Genomic DNA, 21327 nt, shown 5'->3' with positions numbered 1-21327 from the left:
TTTTGAATGTTGTAAGATGGCAGCGTTAGGCTTATAGGAGCCTAATGAATTCAAGGAGCACCTGACTGTGGTTTAGGTGACAGACCATGAAAAGGAATTAGGGGATAATTAGACCAAATCCCTTGGTTTTGTTTATCCAGAAGGTATATAAATAATCTTTAAAATGACTTCTCAGGATCATAGTTATCCATCCTTCACTTTAACGAGCACTAATGAACTGGCTGTTGGTCAGAATCCAGTGCCATATGACTTTGGCCCTCATGAGTATCCAACTGGAAGATACCTTGAGTGGCCTTGATTCTCAAAAGCCGTATCGGTGTTGTGTATCAAAATCCAAGGTCAGAGTGCAAGCCTGCCATCATCTCCCATGTATGAAGGAGTGCCATTTGTCAAGGATCATCCTTTTTTTCCACCTTCAGTACGTACATGGATATATACAAGTGAAAGAGCAGCTGCCTCAAAATAGACAGTAAAACTTTGATTCATTGGAATGTTCAGAATACTCCTTAGTTCCCCTCAACAAATACATATTGAGAGGCTACTGTGTGTCAGGCACTGTGCTAAGCTCTAGGGTTATAGTAGAAAACAAAGCAGATGAAAATCCTTGTTTTTGTGGAGTTGACATGCTAGTGACACATTCTGGCTAATTGTATTTTCTGGTGAACGGAAGAACAAACATGCATGAGTTATCCCATTCATTGGGCATCCTTCACGTGCTTTCTAAAGGCTTTATGGCTCCTCTATTGGGAGTAGGGAAAAGCAGGTGGAGGAAGCTTCCTAAAATGCCTATCCCAGTGTCCTTAAGAGCTGAGAAAACTCAGTTGGCTCTCTGAAGACCGAGGTCTTCCCAGGTGGGTCATAAGCCTGAATATCTATTACTTTGGGCCAGTTCTAAAGACGGTGTAGATCAGGCTGAATGTATACTAACCAGGCTGTCTCTAGTAATTAGATTTTTAAATAATTTCCTGCCACTAGCTTGCTTTCTTATTTTTTACTTCTTAAGATAGAAACACTAGAGGAAAAAAACGCAATTGAGGTAACGGTGAGCTATATTTAGTTTCAGGTGTTCTAAAACCTTAGTGTCCTGGGACACTTTGAGTCTGTTATCCTTTTCAGACACTTTTCAATGTCTTTTCTCTTCATGGAAGTTTTACGTGTCATAGTCATTAAAATCTGATGTGATATATATATATATATTTTTAAATGCAATTTTGCAAACACTTGTCAAGCCCTAAGGATACAAGTGTAAAAAACAAAATCTACATGTCTGCATAGCTGGGGGAGACAAGAAAAGGAGTTACGCATTAGGTGTTACTTAAAAGCAAAGTTGAGGCAAGTCCAGGGTGCTGGGAGAGCAAAGAGACCTAGTGGGACTTACCCTTCTAGGGGAGGGGGCATGCAGTAAAGGGACATGGGATTGGGGAGGAATCTCATAAAGGCTTCACAGAGGAGGCAAGTCCATAATTCTTTACTGTGAACTCCTAGCTGAGTTTCTGGGCTTAACTCAGATGGAGACATCAAAAAAAGGGAAATTTTATTTTGTATATTTTTGCATAGATGATAAGAATATATATTATTGGATTAATGACCTCTGCCATACATAGAACACACACTGTGTGCTAGGCGCTGCACTAAGCAGTTTACTGGCATCATATAATCTTCTTCTCACAGCTCCTCCTGTGAAGTAGGTAGTATTAGCTCCATTTTATAGATGAGGAAACTGTGGCCCAGAGAGGTTGTGTTACATGGCTAAGATCACACAGCTGAGAAGCTATAAAGCTGAGCTTCAAACTGGGGTATCTTCGCCTCCAAGCCACTACACGTACTGCCTTTCTTGTAGCACTGTAGTTGCAAACTCAGATGTCTTGGGCTGTGTCTTGCAAGGATTCCTCCATACTTAGGATGAAATACATTCACCATGGGAAGCTGGGCCTTTCTTCCCTGTTATTTATTTGAATCCAGCTTATTCAGTACAGCCTCTTTCTATCACTTCCCTAAGTAGGTAGGTAGGCACTCTTTTGACTTCAATAGTGTGTGTTCTAGATCTAATCTGGACTTACTGTATGAGCATGGATGTGACATTTTTAAAGTCTCACTCTCTTGTTCTTCCATTGGCCACCACTTCGGGAATAGAATCAGGACAAACAAAAGCAATCTTAGCATTTCTGGCTAAAGATGGGGTGAGATGCTGTCATCTATGGCTTTTGTCCCCAGGAGCTGTGTTGTGGCTGGATGGATCCACTCTGAAGCACCCTATCTTTTGTGGGCAAGTTGCAGTTGCCTTTTTAAGAGCCTAAAGCACAGTCACAGCTCAGGCCGTTTCCCAGTCTCCAGACATTTCCACCATGCCCCATCACTCCAAGACTGTCATCAATGCAGTTGTCTCTGCCTTAGATGACAGCGACCTTGCCCCAGCTGTCCCTGGAGGGCGGCAGCTCGATGAGTAAGTCCTGAAGCTTGCTAGATGCGTCTCAGTATTTCACATGCCTGTGTTGGTTGGAGAAACCCCAGTATGGGCCTTAGGATTTTCTTGGCCTCAGGGGTCCTGAACATCACTGCTCAAAGTGTCTGTGATGATTATTTATTTTTCTGACTTGTGTTTCTTTTTTCAGCAAATGAGAAGATTGAAGACATCAATGGCTGTCCAAAGAACAGATCGCAAATGGTAAGTGGTACACGGGCAGTGAGTGTTTGTGTTATGTTAGTAAGCCCTGCCTCTAAATGATATTGACCATCTTGAAAACATTCACACCACAAGCTTTACTCTGGGGGATTATATTAATGAACTAACAGCCATTTCCAAGTAGCCGTGGTTTGCTTCTCTGACGTTTGTTGGCTTTTATTCGAAGATGGCTGTGATTTTTACGTAGGTCGTGAGACAGCGAAAATGGTCCTTGCTCTTAGAAACAAGTTATGCAGAACTGCTGCAAACATACCCTTGTTTAGAACTTGGGCTGATACGACTCTTGCTTTTTCCTCAGAGACCCACAACAATTTCTGTTTGTGTATGGTGCTGGGGCACAAATGGAGCGATGGTGTCATAGCAACCATCAGAGATTGGGACGTGTGGGCTGATTGCCTTTAAAGGTTAGCATGATGTGAAATCACAACTGTGACAGGAAATGTGAAATGTCCGATCACATCCAGACCATTCACGACGTAACCTTGACAAGTGACATTCTCTCTGGCGTGATGTGCTTAAGCTCTGATATTATAACTTGAAAAAATCTTTAAAAATCTATTCTGTTCTTGTTGCATGTCCTGCACATAATCTTTGAATGAAAATTCATGATCACTGTTGAGTTCAGGGAGCATTGAATTGTGACACAATCTGAGTGCTTAGTTTTTCCCTTAGAAATGCTTTTCAAATATGAATATTTCCACAAAGATTGTATATTATCAGACTGTTAAGATGATGCTAATACCTGTTTAAAATATGAAGGTGGCAACTGAAGGACAACCTTTTCTCCTGGACGTTAATTTGCTTCCAGAAATCTAAAAAAAAGGCATAACTTGTTTTCTAACCTCACCCTCCTCCCTTTGAGTAGACACAATTGGATAGTGTCATTCCAGAACACACTGAAGTGATTGGCCTTCCTTGGGTTTACTGTTTAATTTTCTGAATTGTTTGTTATCCCAGTGAGTGGACAAGATAGACCTTTTCATCAGCTTTTTATCTAGACACGCAAAGTTTCTTACTATAAAGAGGAGTGAGTGTGCCTGGTGGGGGCAGGGGATGTCATTTTTCACGTGAAATTCGGAAACGAGTTTCTCTTTTGTTGTTGTTCCACTGGAGATTTTGTTTCTTTCTGTGTGATCCAGAGAGAAGCCCGTCCTCGCATAGGAAAGTCCCCACGCAGACATCTCATGGCTGCTTTGACTTTTGGAAAAGCTTAGCTGCTATTTTTGCCAGAGCTACTACAGCTGTCTGGCGTATTAATAATTGAGAAAATCTGGAAGATAGAAGACTTAATTTTAGTGCAAGCATTTTACACATGCAGTCATAGCTTCTCATGAAAGAGATGTAGTGTTTCCGCCTGGGATAGAGATGGATGCGTTTGTCCCAGCCCATTATAATGCATATGTACAACTGACAGCTTAAGGTAGTGAACGTTTTATTCTGTTTGGTGCCTTTGTATTTTCTGTACCTTCTGTTGGAGATGTTTGCTGTTAAAGTCCACTTTCAAGCTTACAGAATAATACCGTCACCTCAGATTCTTCTGTGCCAATTTAGTTTATGTAAATATGTTATGTATAACGCTACACAGCACCAACGCAATTTTGTGGTTTCTCTATAACTCTTTCAGCTATGGAAGTATTGGGTTTTTCTTCATGCACTGTGTTTTTTTTTCTTTTTTCTTTTTTTTTTTTAAGAACACAGGAATATAGAATCCTAAAATTGTCTGTGGTAATTAGTTCCAGCTCAGGGGTGGGGGGGTGGGGTGGGCAGACAAGGTCTGGTGGTAAAAGTGGCAGAGAATAATTCAGCAGACAGGATGTGAGTCCAGGAGAATGACAAAACCTCCACCACAGTCATTCCATTCTGTAGGAGATGAGAAAGGCGATGATAAGGAACTCGGGGCCATCGTCCTTTCACCTACATCACAAAGCAATGACAAATCCATAACGCAGAGCTCACCTAGGGCACACAGGAAGTGCTGCTTACACGCAAGCACAGGTGGTGTTCTGGCTAATAGGACACCTGTGTGTATGTGTGTGTGAGCACGTACAGAGTTAAAGCATCCCTGCTCATGGGAAGTATCATTTGGGAAGATGGCATAGCAGATGAGCTACCATTTCTAGATTCCTAGAAGGTTAAACTCCCCATTAGGCTTTATTTAGGGCAGCCAATGATAAAGATTTGTTGTTGTTTGCTAAATGTTGCCTGTTTGGAGGAGACCAGAAGGGAACATGCACGGAGAGCATCATGTTGGCAAAAGGAAGATGACACACAACGAGAGAATTGGAGAGTGTGCCTGCTGGGAGGGTAGCTATGACTCCACTGAAAATCATCAGCATAGAGTTACTGTGCTCACAGAAACAGCATCTTCAGAGGCCTTAAATAACGGAGACAAAGAAAAACAATTTTTGCTTCAGAACAGGGGAATGGGTGCTATTTCAGTTTTCAAGGGGCAAATTATTTCATTAGCTAATCGGTGGGTAGGCACGAGAGCTTTAGTTTTACAGGTGGGATGCCTCTTCCTCCTCTCGTGTCTCCCTCCTCCTGACCTACCCGGCTGCCCGGAGCTCTGCTCTCCAACTCCTGAGCTCCAGGCTCTGCTTCAAGTTCTTTTCTCTTCCCAGAGGCTGTGGAAGTGAAAGCAGACACTTGTGGCATATGGACTAGAGAATTCCAGAGGCCTTGATGCACAAACATTATGGGCATGGCACTGTATACTTATAGCTTGTCGGTCAGCACACGGTCACAGAGTGCCGACTAATGCCAGGCACTGGACTAGACCAGGTTAGTACCCCAGTGAACAAGATGGGGTCCCTGCCCTCAGGGAGCTCAGTGATGAGTGGGCAGGAGACCAGAGAACAATTAGAACACTGGAGTAGTGCCACTGCTCCCATAGACATCTGTGCATGGTACAGTGGGGGCCATTCCACTCCAGGACAAGGGGAGGCTTAGGAATAACGTTTAGGGGTTGAGTCTTGAAAGGCAAGAGGGTTCACCACAGGGAATGATGAGTGGAAGACGATTCCCATTGCTGGAGATTCTGTTTGCCTGAGGCTATCCTGGACCCTGCAGAGGAAGGTTTTGCAGCCTTTGTTCGTGGATCCTACCATGTGCCATCAGCTGTGTCTGGTGAGACTCTTCTGGCCTCTCCTCAGTGTCAACCCTTTGTCCTGTTGTATCCGAGGTGAGGAATAGGGCGTGGAAGAGACCAGAGTGCGACGGACCCCAGAAGCATGGTGGTCTTTTCAGACCTGGGCCAAGTCTTCTGTGTTCATCGTCACCCCCCAGGTGGCAGCGCCTCAGGGAACAGCCCCATTGGACCCTGGAGTGAAGTTTTCTAAAGGAAAATACCCGTGCGATCAACTCCTGTGGATGAAAGTTGAACCGTGGGATGTGAGAAATGGTGGTTAATATTGTTAATATCAGCACTCACAGGCCGTTCACTCTCATGGGCACACTCGACCCTCCCGACCCTGCTGTAGGTCAGCGTATCAAGAGACACTGGTGCCGGCAGCTGGAGGGCTGTCCCCAGGGAGAGGCAGAGCCAGGACCTCGGCATCTCCTGTGATCCTCTCGTGGCCCTCGTAAAACAGGACTGTGCCTGCAGCCGAAATGCAGAAGCATGGCAGTGGCTTCCCTTTCCCGAGCAAGCCTGGCCTCAGCTTGTGTTGAAGGAGTGCTTTGCTCTGTTTCAGTCTGACATAGATGCTTTGGGGGCCAAATCATCGGAGATGGAGCTGTAGAAACAACATTCCCCCCACCTCCTCACCCCCCATCCATTTGGCCCTTAAATAGGTTTGTGTATGTGCGTCAGAGCTGGTTAAAATGTTTCGTCTGTTTAGCATTGCCAGGGCAACCCGTGGGGCATCTTTTTGGCTTTCAAGTGGTGTGTTCAGCAGGGTTACGTGTGTGTTTGGAAGGAGAAACATTGCTTGGAGCACAGCCAGTGGACGCTGGGGCTGCCACTGCCTTGCGCCTTGAACCCACTGTACTCCAAGACGCTGGCTCACTTTGGAGCCTAGGAAAGGAGCAGCAGGGGGTGGTTTTCTTTTTTCATCCTTACTATTTTAAGTGGTTTGGCTTTGCGTTGTCGATTAGAAGAGGTGCAAAGTTAGGAAGGCTGCCTGTCCTTTCAGGCGCTTTCAGTGGGAAGCCCTGGCCTGTTTTCTGCTCTGGCCCGGGGTCATCTGGGGCCTCTCAGTGCTTCCCACCTGCCTGCCCACCTCCTCCTGGGCCCTCAGGGAGTCCTGCCTACTTCCCTCAGCCCTTCTAGACCGAGGGCCTGCCTGGGCTTGGGAACCAGACGGGCCAACTTCGAGTTCCTTCTCTGCTCTTCTGTGGCCTTGAGCTAATTATTTAACCTCTTGAAGCCTCTGTTTCCTGTTCTATAAAGTGGGGTTGATAATAATACGAACCTCGTCAAGTTTTTGTGAGGACTAATGAGGCAGTCAAAGTGATAACGACGGATGACAGTAATGATGATGAAAATAAGCCATAAAGCCAAACAGTGTTTGCTGTGTGCCAGGTGCCGTCCTAAGTGCTTCACAAATAACCTCTTAGTTCATCCTCCCAGCAGCCCTTTGCGGTAGGTGACCTCATCACCCCCCTTCTCCATAGCACATGGTCAGCACTCAGTCAGCGGTGGTTTCTCCAATGATGATAATTTGTTTTAGTAGCCATTCAGGTACTGGGGGACATGGAACCCTTGGGAAATCTGAGAAGAGCTCCTGGCTCTCTCCTCCCCGGATCACACATACCCCGGAATTTTGCATACGGCCTGAGCAGCTCACGGATCCCAAAATCCTCTGGGGCTCCACAGACCCGCACATTCGATGCGCCTGCTGCTCAGGGCACTGGTCTGCTCGTCACCCTGTCCTTTCAGAGGCCCCTGTGGAAAAAGCCAGCAGCTAGGTTCCCAAAACAAGAGGAATTGGCTCTTAGACGCAGAAGGACAGGACACTGGCTTTCAAACTTCTGTTCCATGAGCAGAACCCCCACGCTTTTTTCCCAAATAAAATTGTATGTGGCACCCCACATGTGAAAGTGACAAAAACTGCATTAGTGCTTTACATAGGATTAGGCAGCCCAGGGAGGGCCATCGCAGCATCTCCCTTTCACCTGCCTCTTCCCTCCCCCTCCCCACTCACATTTGCCCCTGAAGCCCCCTTTCAGAAGGCCAGCCCCTGAAAATACACAGCGCGATGAAGCCTAGGGACCCCCTACCCGGGCGTCAGCTTCCAGCTCTGGATAGATCCAGCCCATTCTCTGGTCCTCCTAAGTCTCCTGTAGGAAGAGAGACCATCAACTAGGTCGTCTTCACCTCTAACCTCTGGAGGTTACAAGGCCTCAGGGCTAAGAGCATGGACCCTGAAGGTCAGCTACTTGTGACCCAGGGCATGTTCCTTAGGATCTCAGGGGACCAGTCTCTGTAACAGGGTCAGTAACAACACCTGCCTCCCAGGGTGCTTTTCAGGTGTGCATGAGACCATCTGTATGACATGCCCGCGTGCTGCTGTGCACAGAGGAAGCACACAGTTGATGTTAGCTCTTAATAGGATGAGGTTTTTCAAGATACCCCAGTATTTTTAAAGAAATAGATGTTTCAAGACCGGCCAGCCTCCCTTTGGGTGAGGGGATTACCGCCGTGGCCCTGGCTAATCCACGTGGCCTCCCGGCACTGTACTTCCTCCCCCGGGAGATGTGGGAAGTGACAGCCCTATGAATAGGTGCGATTATTGTTTGTATTTTGCACGTGGAGACTGAGCTTTAAAAGGTTTTTTGGCCTCAGACTACTTGCCTAGGAGGCAGAGCTGGAGCTTGAACCCAAGTCTGTCTATTTGGAGAGCCTGTGGTGGTCCCTTCTGTGACAGAGAAAGGGCATAATAGTCTCCACCTCACCAGTGCCTTATTTCTCACTCGTGAGCACAGTAGAGCCAGCTGGGTTTAGCTGAGAGTTAGTGAGAAGGGAGGAGAGTGAGTATTTCTGGAGATTGCCTGAGTTGACCTGTCGATGGGAACTCAAGAGCTGAAAAAGGGGCAAGTGGCCCCCAGTGAAAGGCAGCCTCTTGAGAAGCCCAGGAAGAGCCCTGGCGCCAGGTACCTCCGACTGCGTTCTGCACAGAGCTTCCTGGGCCAGGAGAAGGCTGTCTGTAGCAAGATCAGGTTTCCAGCCCCAGTGACCTTGAGCCCTCCCAACAGCTGCCAGAAAGCCGGCTGCATGCCTGGGGAGTGTCTGAGATCCTTGCGCAGCTGAGTTGCCTCTTCCCTGGGCCCTTGGACCTATTTTTACATAACCCTAAGGGCACACACGTTACAAAACCAAGAAAGAATGAACGTCCATGGGCCCCTTAGAATTTAAAACAAAGTGGGGAGTCCAGGGCCAACATGGGCAGGAAGCATCCACTGCTTCCCATTCAGGGGGCACATCCAGCATCACTGCATGTGTTGTGGCTGACATTCTCTTTCAAAGATGGCGGCCATCTCCATGTCTGTCTCTTACCTCTTTGGTCACCTCTCTGTTCAAAACCATCATTGGCTCCCCATTTACCTCTCCATACTCTTGAGCACACAATAGAAGGGCCTTCACAATCTAGTTACCACCATCTCCTGCCACTTGGCCACTCAAACTCTATACCCCCAGCCATACTGGAACTTGGGGTGCCCCAAGCAGGCCCTGTACTTTCGTGCCTTGTACTTTGATGCAAGCTGTCCAGTCTGCGAGGGAGACCTGATGATTGTCCCACCTGGGCAAATGTAACCTTGAATATTCAGGTTAACTGTTAACTCAAGTAACTGAGATAATTAGGTGCCTTTTGTCCCTTGTGTTCCCAGGTGTGAAAGCATGTCTCATAACCTGCTCTTTGTGGTTGTCTGTTCAGTTGTCTTCTTGAAGGAGATGCTGTATCTTTCACCTGAGGATCTAAGCACCTATCACTTAGATGACTAGCATATAGTAGGTGGTTAATAAATGTTGGGTGGATGGGTGGACAGATGGAAAAACCAAAGAGGGAGCTGGCCTGGATGTGTCCATGGGGCTAGAGGATTATAACATACTGTTATTCTCATATCATTATCTACTGTTGAGCAGTGATTTGAGCACTGGGTGTTCACTTGGAAGTTCTTTATGGGATTTAAGAAATGGATATTTAGCCCTATTCTAGAAGTGTCTTTCCTCCTCTTAATTCTTTTCTCCCTTGGTTTATCCAGAGGATCCAAATAGAACATGGCAGCTAATTTTTCGTTTACTGAGTTCTTTTATGTTGCTTGAGGTAAGCATGTTTAGACATCTTTACAATTACCAGAGATGATTAACATTGATAATAAAAATGAAGATAATTACTGTTCTAAGCGATTTACATGTTTTAAGTCACTTTATTCTCATAACAACCCTATGGAGTAAGAAATATATTTTGTTCATTCCATTAAAGGGTATGGAGAACTTGGACCCTGATGCCATTTGCTGTGCTCTGCCAGGGGCCAAATGTGAGGCACGTTGAAGAACATCTCGTTCTTTCCCCCTCATGCTGTAGAGCCTAGGGTTATTGCCTTTGTCCCTGATTCTGTCCGGGTTTTTATATAATATTAATAGCAAATACATATACAGTACATTGGGGCAATGTTTTAGACATCTTACCTGCATTATAACTGGTTTTATTTTCATAAAACCCTATGAGAGCAGGTACCTTTATTATTTCCACTTCACAGGTGAGGAAACTGAGGCAGAGACAGGTTTAGTGTTTCCTCAGGTCGCACAGCTAGTAAGCGACAAGCTGGGTTTTTTTTTTTTTTTTTTTTTTAAACTAGCTCCTAGTTTAAATTTTATTATTTATTTATTTAATTTTTGGCTGTGTTGGGTCTTCGTTTCTGTGTGAGGGCTTTCTCTAGTTGAGGCAAGCCGGGGCCACTCTTCATTGCAATGCGCGCGCCTCTCACTACTGCAGCCTCTCTTGTTGCGGAGCACAGGCTACGGACGCGCAGGCTCAGTAGTTGTGGCTCACGGGCCTAGCTGCTCCGTGGCATGTGGGATCTTCCCAGACCAGGGCTCGAACCCGTGTCCCCTGCATTGGCAGGCAGATTCTCAACCACTGTGCCACCAGGGAAGCCCCAAGCTGGGGTTTGAATCCTGGAAGCCTGGCTCGAGAGTCCATTCCCTTAACTGTTATGCTATCCTACATATAAGGAAATAGATGGAAGAAGAGAAAATGACTGACGTGGAGGTGCAAAAATTATATTTGTAATACTGTCTCCTCATGTAGGTAAGGGCAGAGCTTTGGGATGAGGCATTCCATCATGGCGAGGAGATTTGGGATTAAAAAGAATAAGCATGGACTCTGGAATCAGGCAGACCTGGGTCTCACATACTGGGCCGGTGTGCTGGGCAAGTTACTGAAAATCCGAGTCTTTTTCCTTCTCTGTGAAAGGGAGATAATTATGGAAGTTGCCCCCAGGGTTGCCAGGGATGAATGAGAGACGGCATTAAAAGCACCTGGCTCATGAAGAGAGCACATTAGACTGTCATTCCCTTCTCTGTTGACAAGTCCCATATTTCCTAACTATTAACTTGTGCATTAAAAAGGCTTTTCATATTCAAAAAGTAGGTACCAGTGTGGTAGGCTGAACAATGGACCCCCAAAGACTTCGACATTCTAATCCTCGGAACCTGTGAATATGTTCTCTTAAATGACAAAGGGGACTTTGCAGAGGTGATTAAATTAAGGATTTTGAGACAGGAAGATTATCCTGGATTATCTGAGCAGGCCCAATGTGATCACAAGGATCCTTCTAAGAGGGAGGCAGGAAGGTGAGAGAGAGAAGATGGACCGTGGAACATGGAAGCAGGTCAGAGGAGAGAGAGGAAGAGAGGGAGGGAACATGGGGAGCGTGGGGGAAGGGGAGAGGGAGAGAATGAATGAGGTTGGAAGATGCTACTTGTCTGGCTTTGAAGATGGAAGAATGGGCCATGAGCCAAGGAATGCAGGTGGCCTCCAGAGCTAATAAAAAAGACAAGGGGACAGATTCTCCCCTAGAGCTTCCAGAGTAGATGCAGCCCTGCGGACTCCTTGATGTAGCCCACTGAAACTCGATTTTGGACTTCTTTTTTTTTGTTTAACTTTTATTGGAGCATAGTTGATCCAATCAGTTATACATATACATACATCCACTCTTTTTTAGACTCTTTTCCCATAGAGGCCATTACAGAGTATTGAGTAGAGTTCCTTGTGCTACACAATAGGTCCTTATTAGATATCTATTTTATATACAGTGGTGTGTGATTTTGGACTTCTGACCTCCCAGAATTTTTTTTTTTTCGATCCCCAACTGGGGATCGAACCTGTGCCCCCTGCAGTGGAAGCATGGAGTCTTAACTACTGGACAGCCAAGAAAGTCCTTATTTTTTTTTTTCCCCCAGAATTTTAAGATAATAAATTTATGTTGTGTTAAGCTACTAAGTTTGTGATCATTTGTTACAGCAGCAGTAGGAAACTAATACACTCTGGGATTCAAGCAAAGTAACTCCGACTGTATTAGCAAGCTGTTCGGGTTTATAGCCGAGGCTCATTTTGCCACTGTGTGCCTGTTAAGTTTCTGAGTTGACTGGAAGTTGCCTCCCTTGATAGAACACTTTGGAATGGAGTTCTGCCCATCTGTACATTTACTGCAGGTCATTGCAAAGAAGTGTGCGGAGACAGAGGCCCACATTTAGTTTCCAGCACTGTGACCATATCATGGGCTGCCTCAGGTACTGAGCTCAGATGCCGGGAGTGGCAAGTGCCGTTTCGTCTATTATTTAGAAGCGGATACGCGGTATTCCCGATGTGAGTGTAAACTCGGGAGTAAGTACTGTGCTCCCTAACTAGTGTGTGTCTGTCTTGTAATTAATACGACATTTAAGCACACTTTATGAGAGACTTATATTTCATATGCTAGGTAATCCCGTCAAAGCGTTGTAGTACACATAGAGTGTTTTCTTTATCTTTTAGTTCAGTGAAAAGCTCCATATTTCCAGCACCTGGCCTAGTGCTAGGTACGTTGGAAATGCTCAGCTAATCTTTCTCAGCTGAATGAGCCAAACAATAAATGGTCCAGCCGTCTGGGAGCTTCCCAGAGAGTGGGGCGATGGTACCCCTCAAGGTTTCATATGTGAAATACTAGGCACTTTAAAATGCTATCAAGAAACTTAAGTAATCCTAAACCAAGAAATTCCCAAATCCAATCTTCTATAAAAGTGTATGGAAATGATAACAGGTTATTTTCATTAAAAAGGGAAGGAGCGTTTGGAGGTTTGGCAAAACTATAGCCACTGGGCTCCAGCTTTAGTGAGTAGGAGAAGCACCTGGAGGGCTTGTTCAAGCAGTACTGGGCCCCACCCCCAGAGTTTCTGATGCAGTAGGTCTGGGAAGGAGCTGGAGAATTTGCATTTGTAACAAGGTCATGGGTGATGCTGAAGCTCCTGGTTTGGTGACCTTACTTTGCCAACCTTATCTTAGAGCCGAATAAAAAAAAAACTTCTTTTGGGATATGGCTGTGCAAATATGCACTTAAACATCTATCAGTTTGCAAAGTTCTTTAAATTTTTAAAAATTAATCTCTCTAAACGTTTATTTAATTTTAACTAATTTTTGAGGAACGCTATATATTTTTGATTGAGATACAATTGACGTATACCATCACATTCATATCAGGTGTACGAACATAATGATTCAACATTTGTATATGTTGTGATCACCACAATAAGGTTTAACTAAATATTTTGAATGAACCAATCAGTTTACTTTTTGGAAGGACGAGGACGCCTTAGACATCCTCTTGTCTGAGAACTGTGGTAAGTTCTAAGTTGATAGGATCTGAATTGTGTCTGCAGCTGTGGTCTTGGAGTTTGCAAGTGTCTTCTCTACCTCTTCCAGTTCAATTAAGCTCTGTGACCCTCGGTTTCCTCCATTGAAAACCCAGGTGATAATCCTTTAGCACATTGTCCTTAACTGCCTGCATCCCACCAGACGTTCACTTCTTTGAGGGCGGGGTCTCATCTCTCCATCTGCCCATACCACCTGACATCTGGTGGACGCTCAGTGAGTATTGACTGAAGAAATCCCCATTACACCTACTTTGAAACTGAGGCATTTTGAGTGGCAACATGTGGTGCCCCGTAAGGTTAAAGCAAGTATGTGGATGGGTGGGGAGAGAATAGCTTCAGATCTTGAGCTGAAAGAGAAATTGGATGGTGATTTATAACCATGTAGATTGTGGTTTATATAAAAGCCATCTGGCTTCATGCTTGGATCCATCTCCCTGCATATGTCTTCATGGGGTTCTTATGTTTCAGCCTAGCATCAAAGGGGTGTTTTGGTATGCATCTTTGTTTTTTATTTTTTTCCCATGAACTAGAACTTAGCCAGGAATTCCTGTTGGCACTTTGGTAAGGCATAGTTAGCCTGTGGTGTCTGCGTGTTGGGAACTGGTCAGTAGGTGAAAGCCAGTGTGCTCACTTAAGCAAAGAGAAGAGAACAGTGGCCAACAAGCTGAGTTCAGGTCCCCAAAGACCTTTTAAAACAAAAACTAAACAGCTGCCAACCATTCGATGAAAATCAATACACTTCACAAGCAATGAGCTTCCAGCTTTTTTTAGGGGAAAAAAAAAAAATTGGCAGTACTGGATTGGCACTCCACAGGCAACAGTTGGCTAGAACTGGATAGCAGCTGTCCTCTTCAGGTAGGTGTAGACTGCGTTAGTCATACTCCTCACCATTCCCTATTGTCTTATACCCAGCCTCTTTTACTTCGTTTTTGCCTGCCTACCCCCTGCACACATTTGAGGTTTTTGACCCCCAAACCATTGTATTCTTATAAGTATCATGAACTTCCTCAGGAATTCTAAAGACTGGCATATGGTAGTTTGAAAAAATCCCTGTTATGGGAGCATTTTGACATCAAAATAATGCCTGTAATGTGTATATTGGTTTAAATAATTCCTGCCCTAGAAGATTTCAGACACTGTAAAAGAACATAAATATCTTCCACAAGACATGTCCAGAAGGATGTGGGAGAAGTCACTCCTTCCTCTGCGAAGTGCCCTTTGTCTTTCTGATGTAATGATTGGGTTTAGTTTAGATGGATTGATGACTTGCCTTGTCTTACTACTGGAGGGCCAGGGAAATGACAAAACGGGGAGGTCATTTTTCTCCTCCTCAGCAGTAGTGAAGCTGTCGCTGCTCGGTTGTTAATGCCCCGTGTCTGTGTAGAGACTTCAGAGCTTACAAAACACTTTCCAGTAAGTGTTTGAATTGCAACTGTGCCATTTAAAACCGTGATTTTAGGCCTCGATTTCCCCATCGGGAGAGTGATGATAATACCTACCTTATCGGGTCTTCCCTGGTGGCACAGTAGTTAAGAATCCGCCTGCCAATGCAGGGGACACCGGTTCAAGCCCTGGTCTGGGTGGATCCCACATGCTGTGGAGCAGCTAAGCCCATGTGCCACAACTACGGAGTCTGTGTGCCTAGAGCCTGTACTCGGCAACGAGAGAAGCCTGCACACCACAACGAAGAGTAGCCCCCACGTGCCGCAACTAGAGAAAGCCTGCACGCAGCAACGAAGACCCAACGCAGCCAAAAATAAATGTAAAAAAAAAAAAAAAAAAGCTAACTGAAAAAAAAAAAAAGCTAACTTATCTAACTGAAAGGTGAAAAATAACTGAAATAATAATATACAGAAAAGAATCTAGCCCAGTGTTTCGTGTTTTCTAAGAGTGTAAATATTAGTTTCTTGGGAGGGATAAGAAAATGGTAATTATCCCCATTTTACTGAAAGGAAAACTGAGGCTTGGGGAAATTAAGTACCTTGCTCAAAGAGAACCAAGAAGCTCTGAGAAACCTATGGTTCCCCAGACTTCACCTCTGGTCCTGGGAAATCCTTGATTTCCATCTCCCCTTTTAAAATATCCTCTTTGTGATGGTGGCATCACAATGCCGATTACGACCCTGTGGCATGAGTTGGCTTTTCCTACGGAGTAGATTCCCACATTGGTGCGAATGTGGTAACAGTCATGTAGAGTTGCATAGGGTGTCAGAACCTGACGAAAATCTCATCTTTCTCACACTTCCCCCTGAAGGAACAGGAAGGCAAGAGGAGAAGGGTAGGTGACCTGGGCTACCCTTCACTATTGTGAAGGACGACTAGTGCTTGCCTTTTATGGGAAGTTTTGAGATGAATCAGCTTGGAATGAAAGTCTTGCCCTGCCCCACTTTGCTTCTGTCAGGGGATGGTGCAGAAGAAATTCTTAGAACTGAAGCAAAGGGCCTTTGAGGGCTTAGCTTGTGAATGGGCTGTTTCTTCTGACTTTATATATATAAATCAAAGTGTATCATCATCGGTCTTTTGAAACTCCTTTGAGGGACACTTGCAGAGATTTGATTCTGAGTTTCAGAATTTACAGATGCTTTGTTTATCAGTGGCTATAGAGTGCTCTATTTTTATGATCACCTGGCAGTATGATTTTAGCTTTTGGAGGGAAGCATCTTCCTAATATATTGATTACAGGTAGAACCATATGAAATGGCCAGTGTGTAACCATTTTTACCTACAAAAATGGCAGTTTTATCTGGTTCAGCTGAATACTTGACAAGGATGGGATGAGTAACCGGTTTGCATTATATACAAGAATTGTCACTATTTCTTCACAGGTGCATTAACCGTCTTGTAGCCTTGGGAATCTCAAGGATATCCTGTAATAAAGACCTTCCTTGTCTTGTTTGTTCTCCTCTTTCAGTGACTTTGACCACACCTCTGACATTCTGGCTGTGGCAGTAAGTAGAGTTGAGAGTCACTTTAATTCTTGATGATATTCTTCCTTACTTTTAATCTCATATAATTTTTGGTTGGCAAGTAGCTCTTTGCCTTGATCACAGATTTTGGAATTTGAAACTATTGGCCAAATCTAGTTTCTTGGTGTATTTTGTGTACTGCTTGGAAAATCTCCCAAATTCTGTATTAGTGTCCACTAGGAGGCTATAATTCAGGCTCAACTCTTTAGCTATACCTACAAACAGCTTTTGAAATTAAAAAATGGATTGAAGTGTAATGTATGTGAACGGTCCTAGTATTATGCGTGGCATATGGTAATTGTTAGCAGCATCTGGAATTAGAGTGTAAACAATGGTGATTTTTTTTTTTTTTTTTTTTTTTTTTTGCCCGCACTGAATGGCTTGTGGGATCTTAGTTCCCCAACCAGGGATTGAACCCAGGCCCTTGCAGTGAAAGCATGGAGTCCTAACCACTGGATTACCAGGGAATTCCGAAATATGCCATTTCTTTTTTTATATTTTTAATAGCGATTTTTGAATTAAATCTCCTGCAGAAATGAACACTACAGGTGATACATACAAGGAGAGGATGATAGAACAGTTGGCTTCCTTCCGGCCGTCATCACAGTGAGAGAGCAAAAGTCTTATAGGATCCTGAATTGAGTATTAAAGCATTTAAACGTACCTGCTTGGCTCTGCTTCCCTGGTTATCGATGCTGCCAGGAGGCATCTTGCACTTAGGTACATCATGCTATCCTTGGAATTGCGGGGTAGGAATCCACGGATCAGTCACTCATGAGCAACCCGGAAGGACCATAAGCTGCAGACATTGGCAAGTTGGCTGAGCCACAAAACTGAGTTTTACAGGCTGATGTGAGGGCACTGGTCACCAAGCTGGTGCGCCAAGTGTATAACTCTTGGCCTTCATCTACAGATTAAGTATCCCATTGCCCTGTTCTTTTATATGTGTTGGTTTTGTGGGTGAAATGATAGATTCTAGTGGTATCTCCAAAACTGAGGATTTACTGCACTCTCGGGGTGTATCAGGGATCTGCTGTTTTGCTCTATTTTGCATTTATGCTCTGCTGCCTCTTGAAGACTTTGTGGTGGCTTATGGGTTAAAGCACGGAAATATGGCAAAAATACAAAAAGCACCCAGACCTTCTAAAAAGATCCCAGTGAGTCAGTGTCAGGCTTTCCAGTAGGTGAGCTGATAGGTCTAAGTTAGCCTGTATCACCTTTGTTTAGTGGGATGATACTTGCTTAAAGTCTGCCCTTGCTCAGGAGGCTGTCTTTTCCACAAGGGAAGGACCACACTGTCTCATCACCACTGTTTCCCCTTCCCTTAGAGCAGGGCCTGGGAGAGAGTAAATACTCAATCATCACTTTTCCAGGAATGAATGAGGCTGCCAAGTCCCAGTTCGTCCCTGGGTGAAATTCTCTGACAAGCACTGCTCTTCCCCATTCGTTCAAGAGGCAGCTGTGTGTTTGGGGTCTAGAAGTTGGAATCTGAGTTTGTATCCTTCTCTGTAGGTGAAGCCAGAAGTTTTCTGCAAAAAAAATGTTTGATTCTTCTTAACAAAACTACTTGTCTAAGGCGTAGGGTTTCCTGTGTAACTTAGCAGAGGAGACTTTGACCTGAGAGCTTTTTAGATTGAAAATACTGATTCCAACAGGGACAAAATGAATTCGAGCTTCAAGGAGACCATTCATAGAGAGGCTGTACTAGTGTCATAATTTAGTGGATCTCAGAATGTCTCACAATTCCAAATGATCTTTCGCTTTTAGAAGATGCCATGGGTGTCTACTACTCTGCCATTATGGGATTGTGTGAAGAGCTTTTTTTTTTTTCTTTTTAACATCTTTATTGGAGTTTAATTGCTTTACAATGTTGTGTTAGTTTCTGCTGTATAACAAAGTGAATCAGCTATATGCATATGTTTATCCCCATACCCCCTCCCTCTTGCATTTCCCTCCCACCCTCCTTATCCCACCCCTCTAGGTGGTCACAAAGCAGGAGCTGATCTCCCTGTGCTATGCAGCTGCTTCCCACTAGCTATTTATTTTACATTTGGTAGTATATATATGTCAATGTCACTCTCTCACTTCGTCCCAGTTTACCCTTCCCCCTCCCCGTGTCCTCAAGTCCATTCTCTACGTCTGTGTCTTTATTCCTTTCCTGCCCCTAGGTTCATCAGAAGCATTTTTTTTTAGATTCCATATATATGTGTTAGCATATAGTATTTGTTTTTCTCTTTCTGACTTACTTCACTCTGTATGACAGACTCTAGGTCCATCCACCTCACTACAAATAACTGAATTTCGTTTCTTTTTATGGCTGAGTAATATTGCATTGTATATATGTGCCACATCTTCTTTATCCATTCATATGTCAGTGGACACTTAGGTTGCTTCCGTGTCCTGGCTGTTGTAAATAGTGCTGCAGTGAACATTGTGGTACATGTCTCTTTTTGAATTATGGTTTTCTCAAGGTATATGCCCAGGAGTGGGATTGCTGGGTCATATAGTAGTTCTATTTTTAGTTTTTTAAGGAACCTCCATACTGTTCTCCATAGTGGCTGTATCAATTTACATTCCCACCAACAGTGCAAGAGGGTTCCCTTTTCCCCACACCCTCTCCAGCATTTATTCTTTGTAGATTTTCTGATGATGGCCATTCTGACTGGTGTGAGGTGTTACCTCATTGTAGTTCTGATTTGCATTTCCCTAATGATTAGTGATGTTGAGCACCTTTTCATGTGTTTGTTGGCAATCTGTATATCTTCTTTGGAGAAATGTCTATTTCGGTCTTCTGCCCATTTTTGGATTGGGTTGTTTGTTTTTTTGATATTGAGCTGCATGAGCTGCTTATATATTTTGGAGATTAATCCTTTGTCAGTTGTTTTGTTTGCAAATATTTTCTCCCATTCAGAGGGTTGTCTCTCGTCTTGTTTATGGTTTCCTTTGCTGTGCAAAAGCTTTTAAGTTTCATTAGGTCCCATTTGTTTACTTTTGTTTTTATTTCCATTTCTCTAAGAGATGGGTCACAAAGGATCTTGCTGTGATTTATGTCATAGAGTGTTCTGCCTATGTTTTCCTCTAAGAGTTTTATAGTGTCTGGCCTTACATTTAGGTCTTTAATCCATTTTGAATTTATTTTTGTGTATGTGTTAGGAAGTGTTCTAATTTCATTCTTCTACATGTAGCTGTCCAGTTTTCCCAACACCACTTATTGAAGAGACTGTCTTTTCTCCATTGTATATCCTTGCCTCCTATGTCATAGATTAGTTGGCCGTAGGTGAGTGAGTTTATCTCTGGGCTTTCTGTCCTGTTCCATTGATCTATATTTCTGTTTTTGTGCCAGTACCATATTGTCTTGATTACTGTAGCTTTGTAGTATAGTCTGAAGTCAGGGAGTCTGATTCCTCCAGCTCTGTTTTTTTCCCTCAAGACTGCTTTGGCTATTCGGGATCTTTTGTGTCTCCATACAGATTTTAAGATTTTTTGTTCTAGTTCTGTAAAAATTGCCATTGGTAGTTTGATAAGGATTGCATTGAATCTGTAGATTGCTTTGGGTAGTATAGTCATTTTCACAATATTGATTCTTCCAATCCAAGAACGTGGTATATGTCTCCATCTGTTTGTATCATCTTTAATTTCTTTCATCAGTGTCTTATACTTTTCTGCATACAGGTCTTTTGTCTCCCTAGGTAGGTTTATTCCTAGGTATTTTATTCTTTTTGTTGCAGTGGTAAATGGGAGTGTTTCCTTAATTTCTCTTCCAGATTTTTCATCATTAGTGTATAGGAATGCAAGAGATTTCTGTGCATTAATTTTGTATCCTGCTACTCTACCAAATTCATTGATTAGCCCTAGTTATTTTCTGGTAGCATCTTTAGGATTCTCTCTGTATCGTATCATGTCATCTGTAAACAGTGACAGTTTTACTTCTTTTCTGACTTGGATTCCTTTTATTTCTTTTTCTTCTCTGATTGCTGTAGCTAAAACTTCCAAAACTATGCTGAATAATAGTGGTGAGAGTGGGCAACCTTGTCTTGTTCCTGGTCTTAGAAGAAATGGTTTCAGTTTTTCACCATTGAGAATGATGTTGGCTGTGGGTTTGTCATATATGGCCTTTATTATGTTGAGGTAGGTTCCCTCTTTGCCTACTTTCATAAATGGGTGTTGAATTTTGTCAAAAGCTTTTTCTGCATCTATTGAGATGGTCATATGGTTTTTCTCCTTCAGTTTGTTAATATGCTGTATCACATTGATTGATTTGCATATATTGAAGAATCCTTGCATTCCTGGAATAAACCCCACTTGATCATGGTGGATGATCCTTTTAATGTGCTGTTGGATTCTGTTTGCTAGTATTTTGTTGAGGATTTTTGCATCTATGTTCATCAGAGATATTGGCCTGTAGTTTTTTTTGTGTGTGACATTTTTGTCTGGTTTTGGTATCAGGGTGATGGTGGCCTTGTAGAATGAATTTGGGAGTGTTCCTCCCTCTGCTATATTTTGGAAGAGTTTGAGAAGGATGGGTGTTAGCTGTGAAGAGCTTTTTTAAAGGTCTGTGTGAGTTACCACTAGACTCTTGACATATGTCATCTCATGTACTCTTCAGTAATGCTATGAGATAGTTAGCAGCATTCCTGTATTACAGGTGATGAATTTGAGGCTTGAAGCAGTTAATAATTTTCTTAGGGTTTTGTGGGTAGTTTCTAAGGGAACCAGAATCTAGTGTGGAGTTCAATATCTGTATCAATTTATACTGTTCCTTAATAATTGTGGTGGAATACGAGTACCTCCGGGAGAGGTGACATGTTGGGAGGCTAGTAGCAGGCC

At 43.7% G+C, this 21327-nt stretch overlaps 1 protein-coding gene across 5 annotated transcripts in view; it reads left to right on the top strand.

The window, feature by feature from the left end:
* The window catches only part of NAV2 (neuron navigator 2), a 399505-nt gene that overhangs the window by 133349 nt on the left and 244829 nt on the right, over positions 1-21327 (top strand). For all 5 annotated transcript variants that reach the window (XR_007478781.1, XM_033409220.2, XM_049713471.1 and 2 more), the window contains exon 3: positions 2613-2665. Coding sequence is in view for 4 of the 5 variants with exons in the window: in XM_033409220.2 (XP_033265111.1) it covers positions 2613-2665 (53 nt within the window). In the remaining variant the exon portion in view is untranslated. The remainder of the gene's footprint in view (positions 1-2612; positions 2666-21327) is intronic.

The sequence above is a fragment of the Orcinus orca genome, chromosome 8 (assembly GCF_937001465.1).
Source record: "Orcinus orca chromosome 8, mOrcOrc1.1, whole genome shotgun sequence".
NCBI classification, from domain to species: domain Eukaryota; kingdom Metazoa; phylum Chordata; class Mammalia; order Artiodactyla; family Delphinidae; genus Orcinus; species Orcinus orca.
Note: the sequence above shows the minus strand (reverse complement) of the source record. Positions and strands in the feature narration are given on the sequence as shown.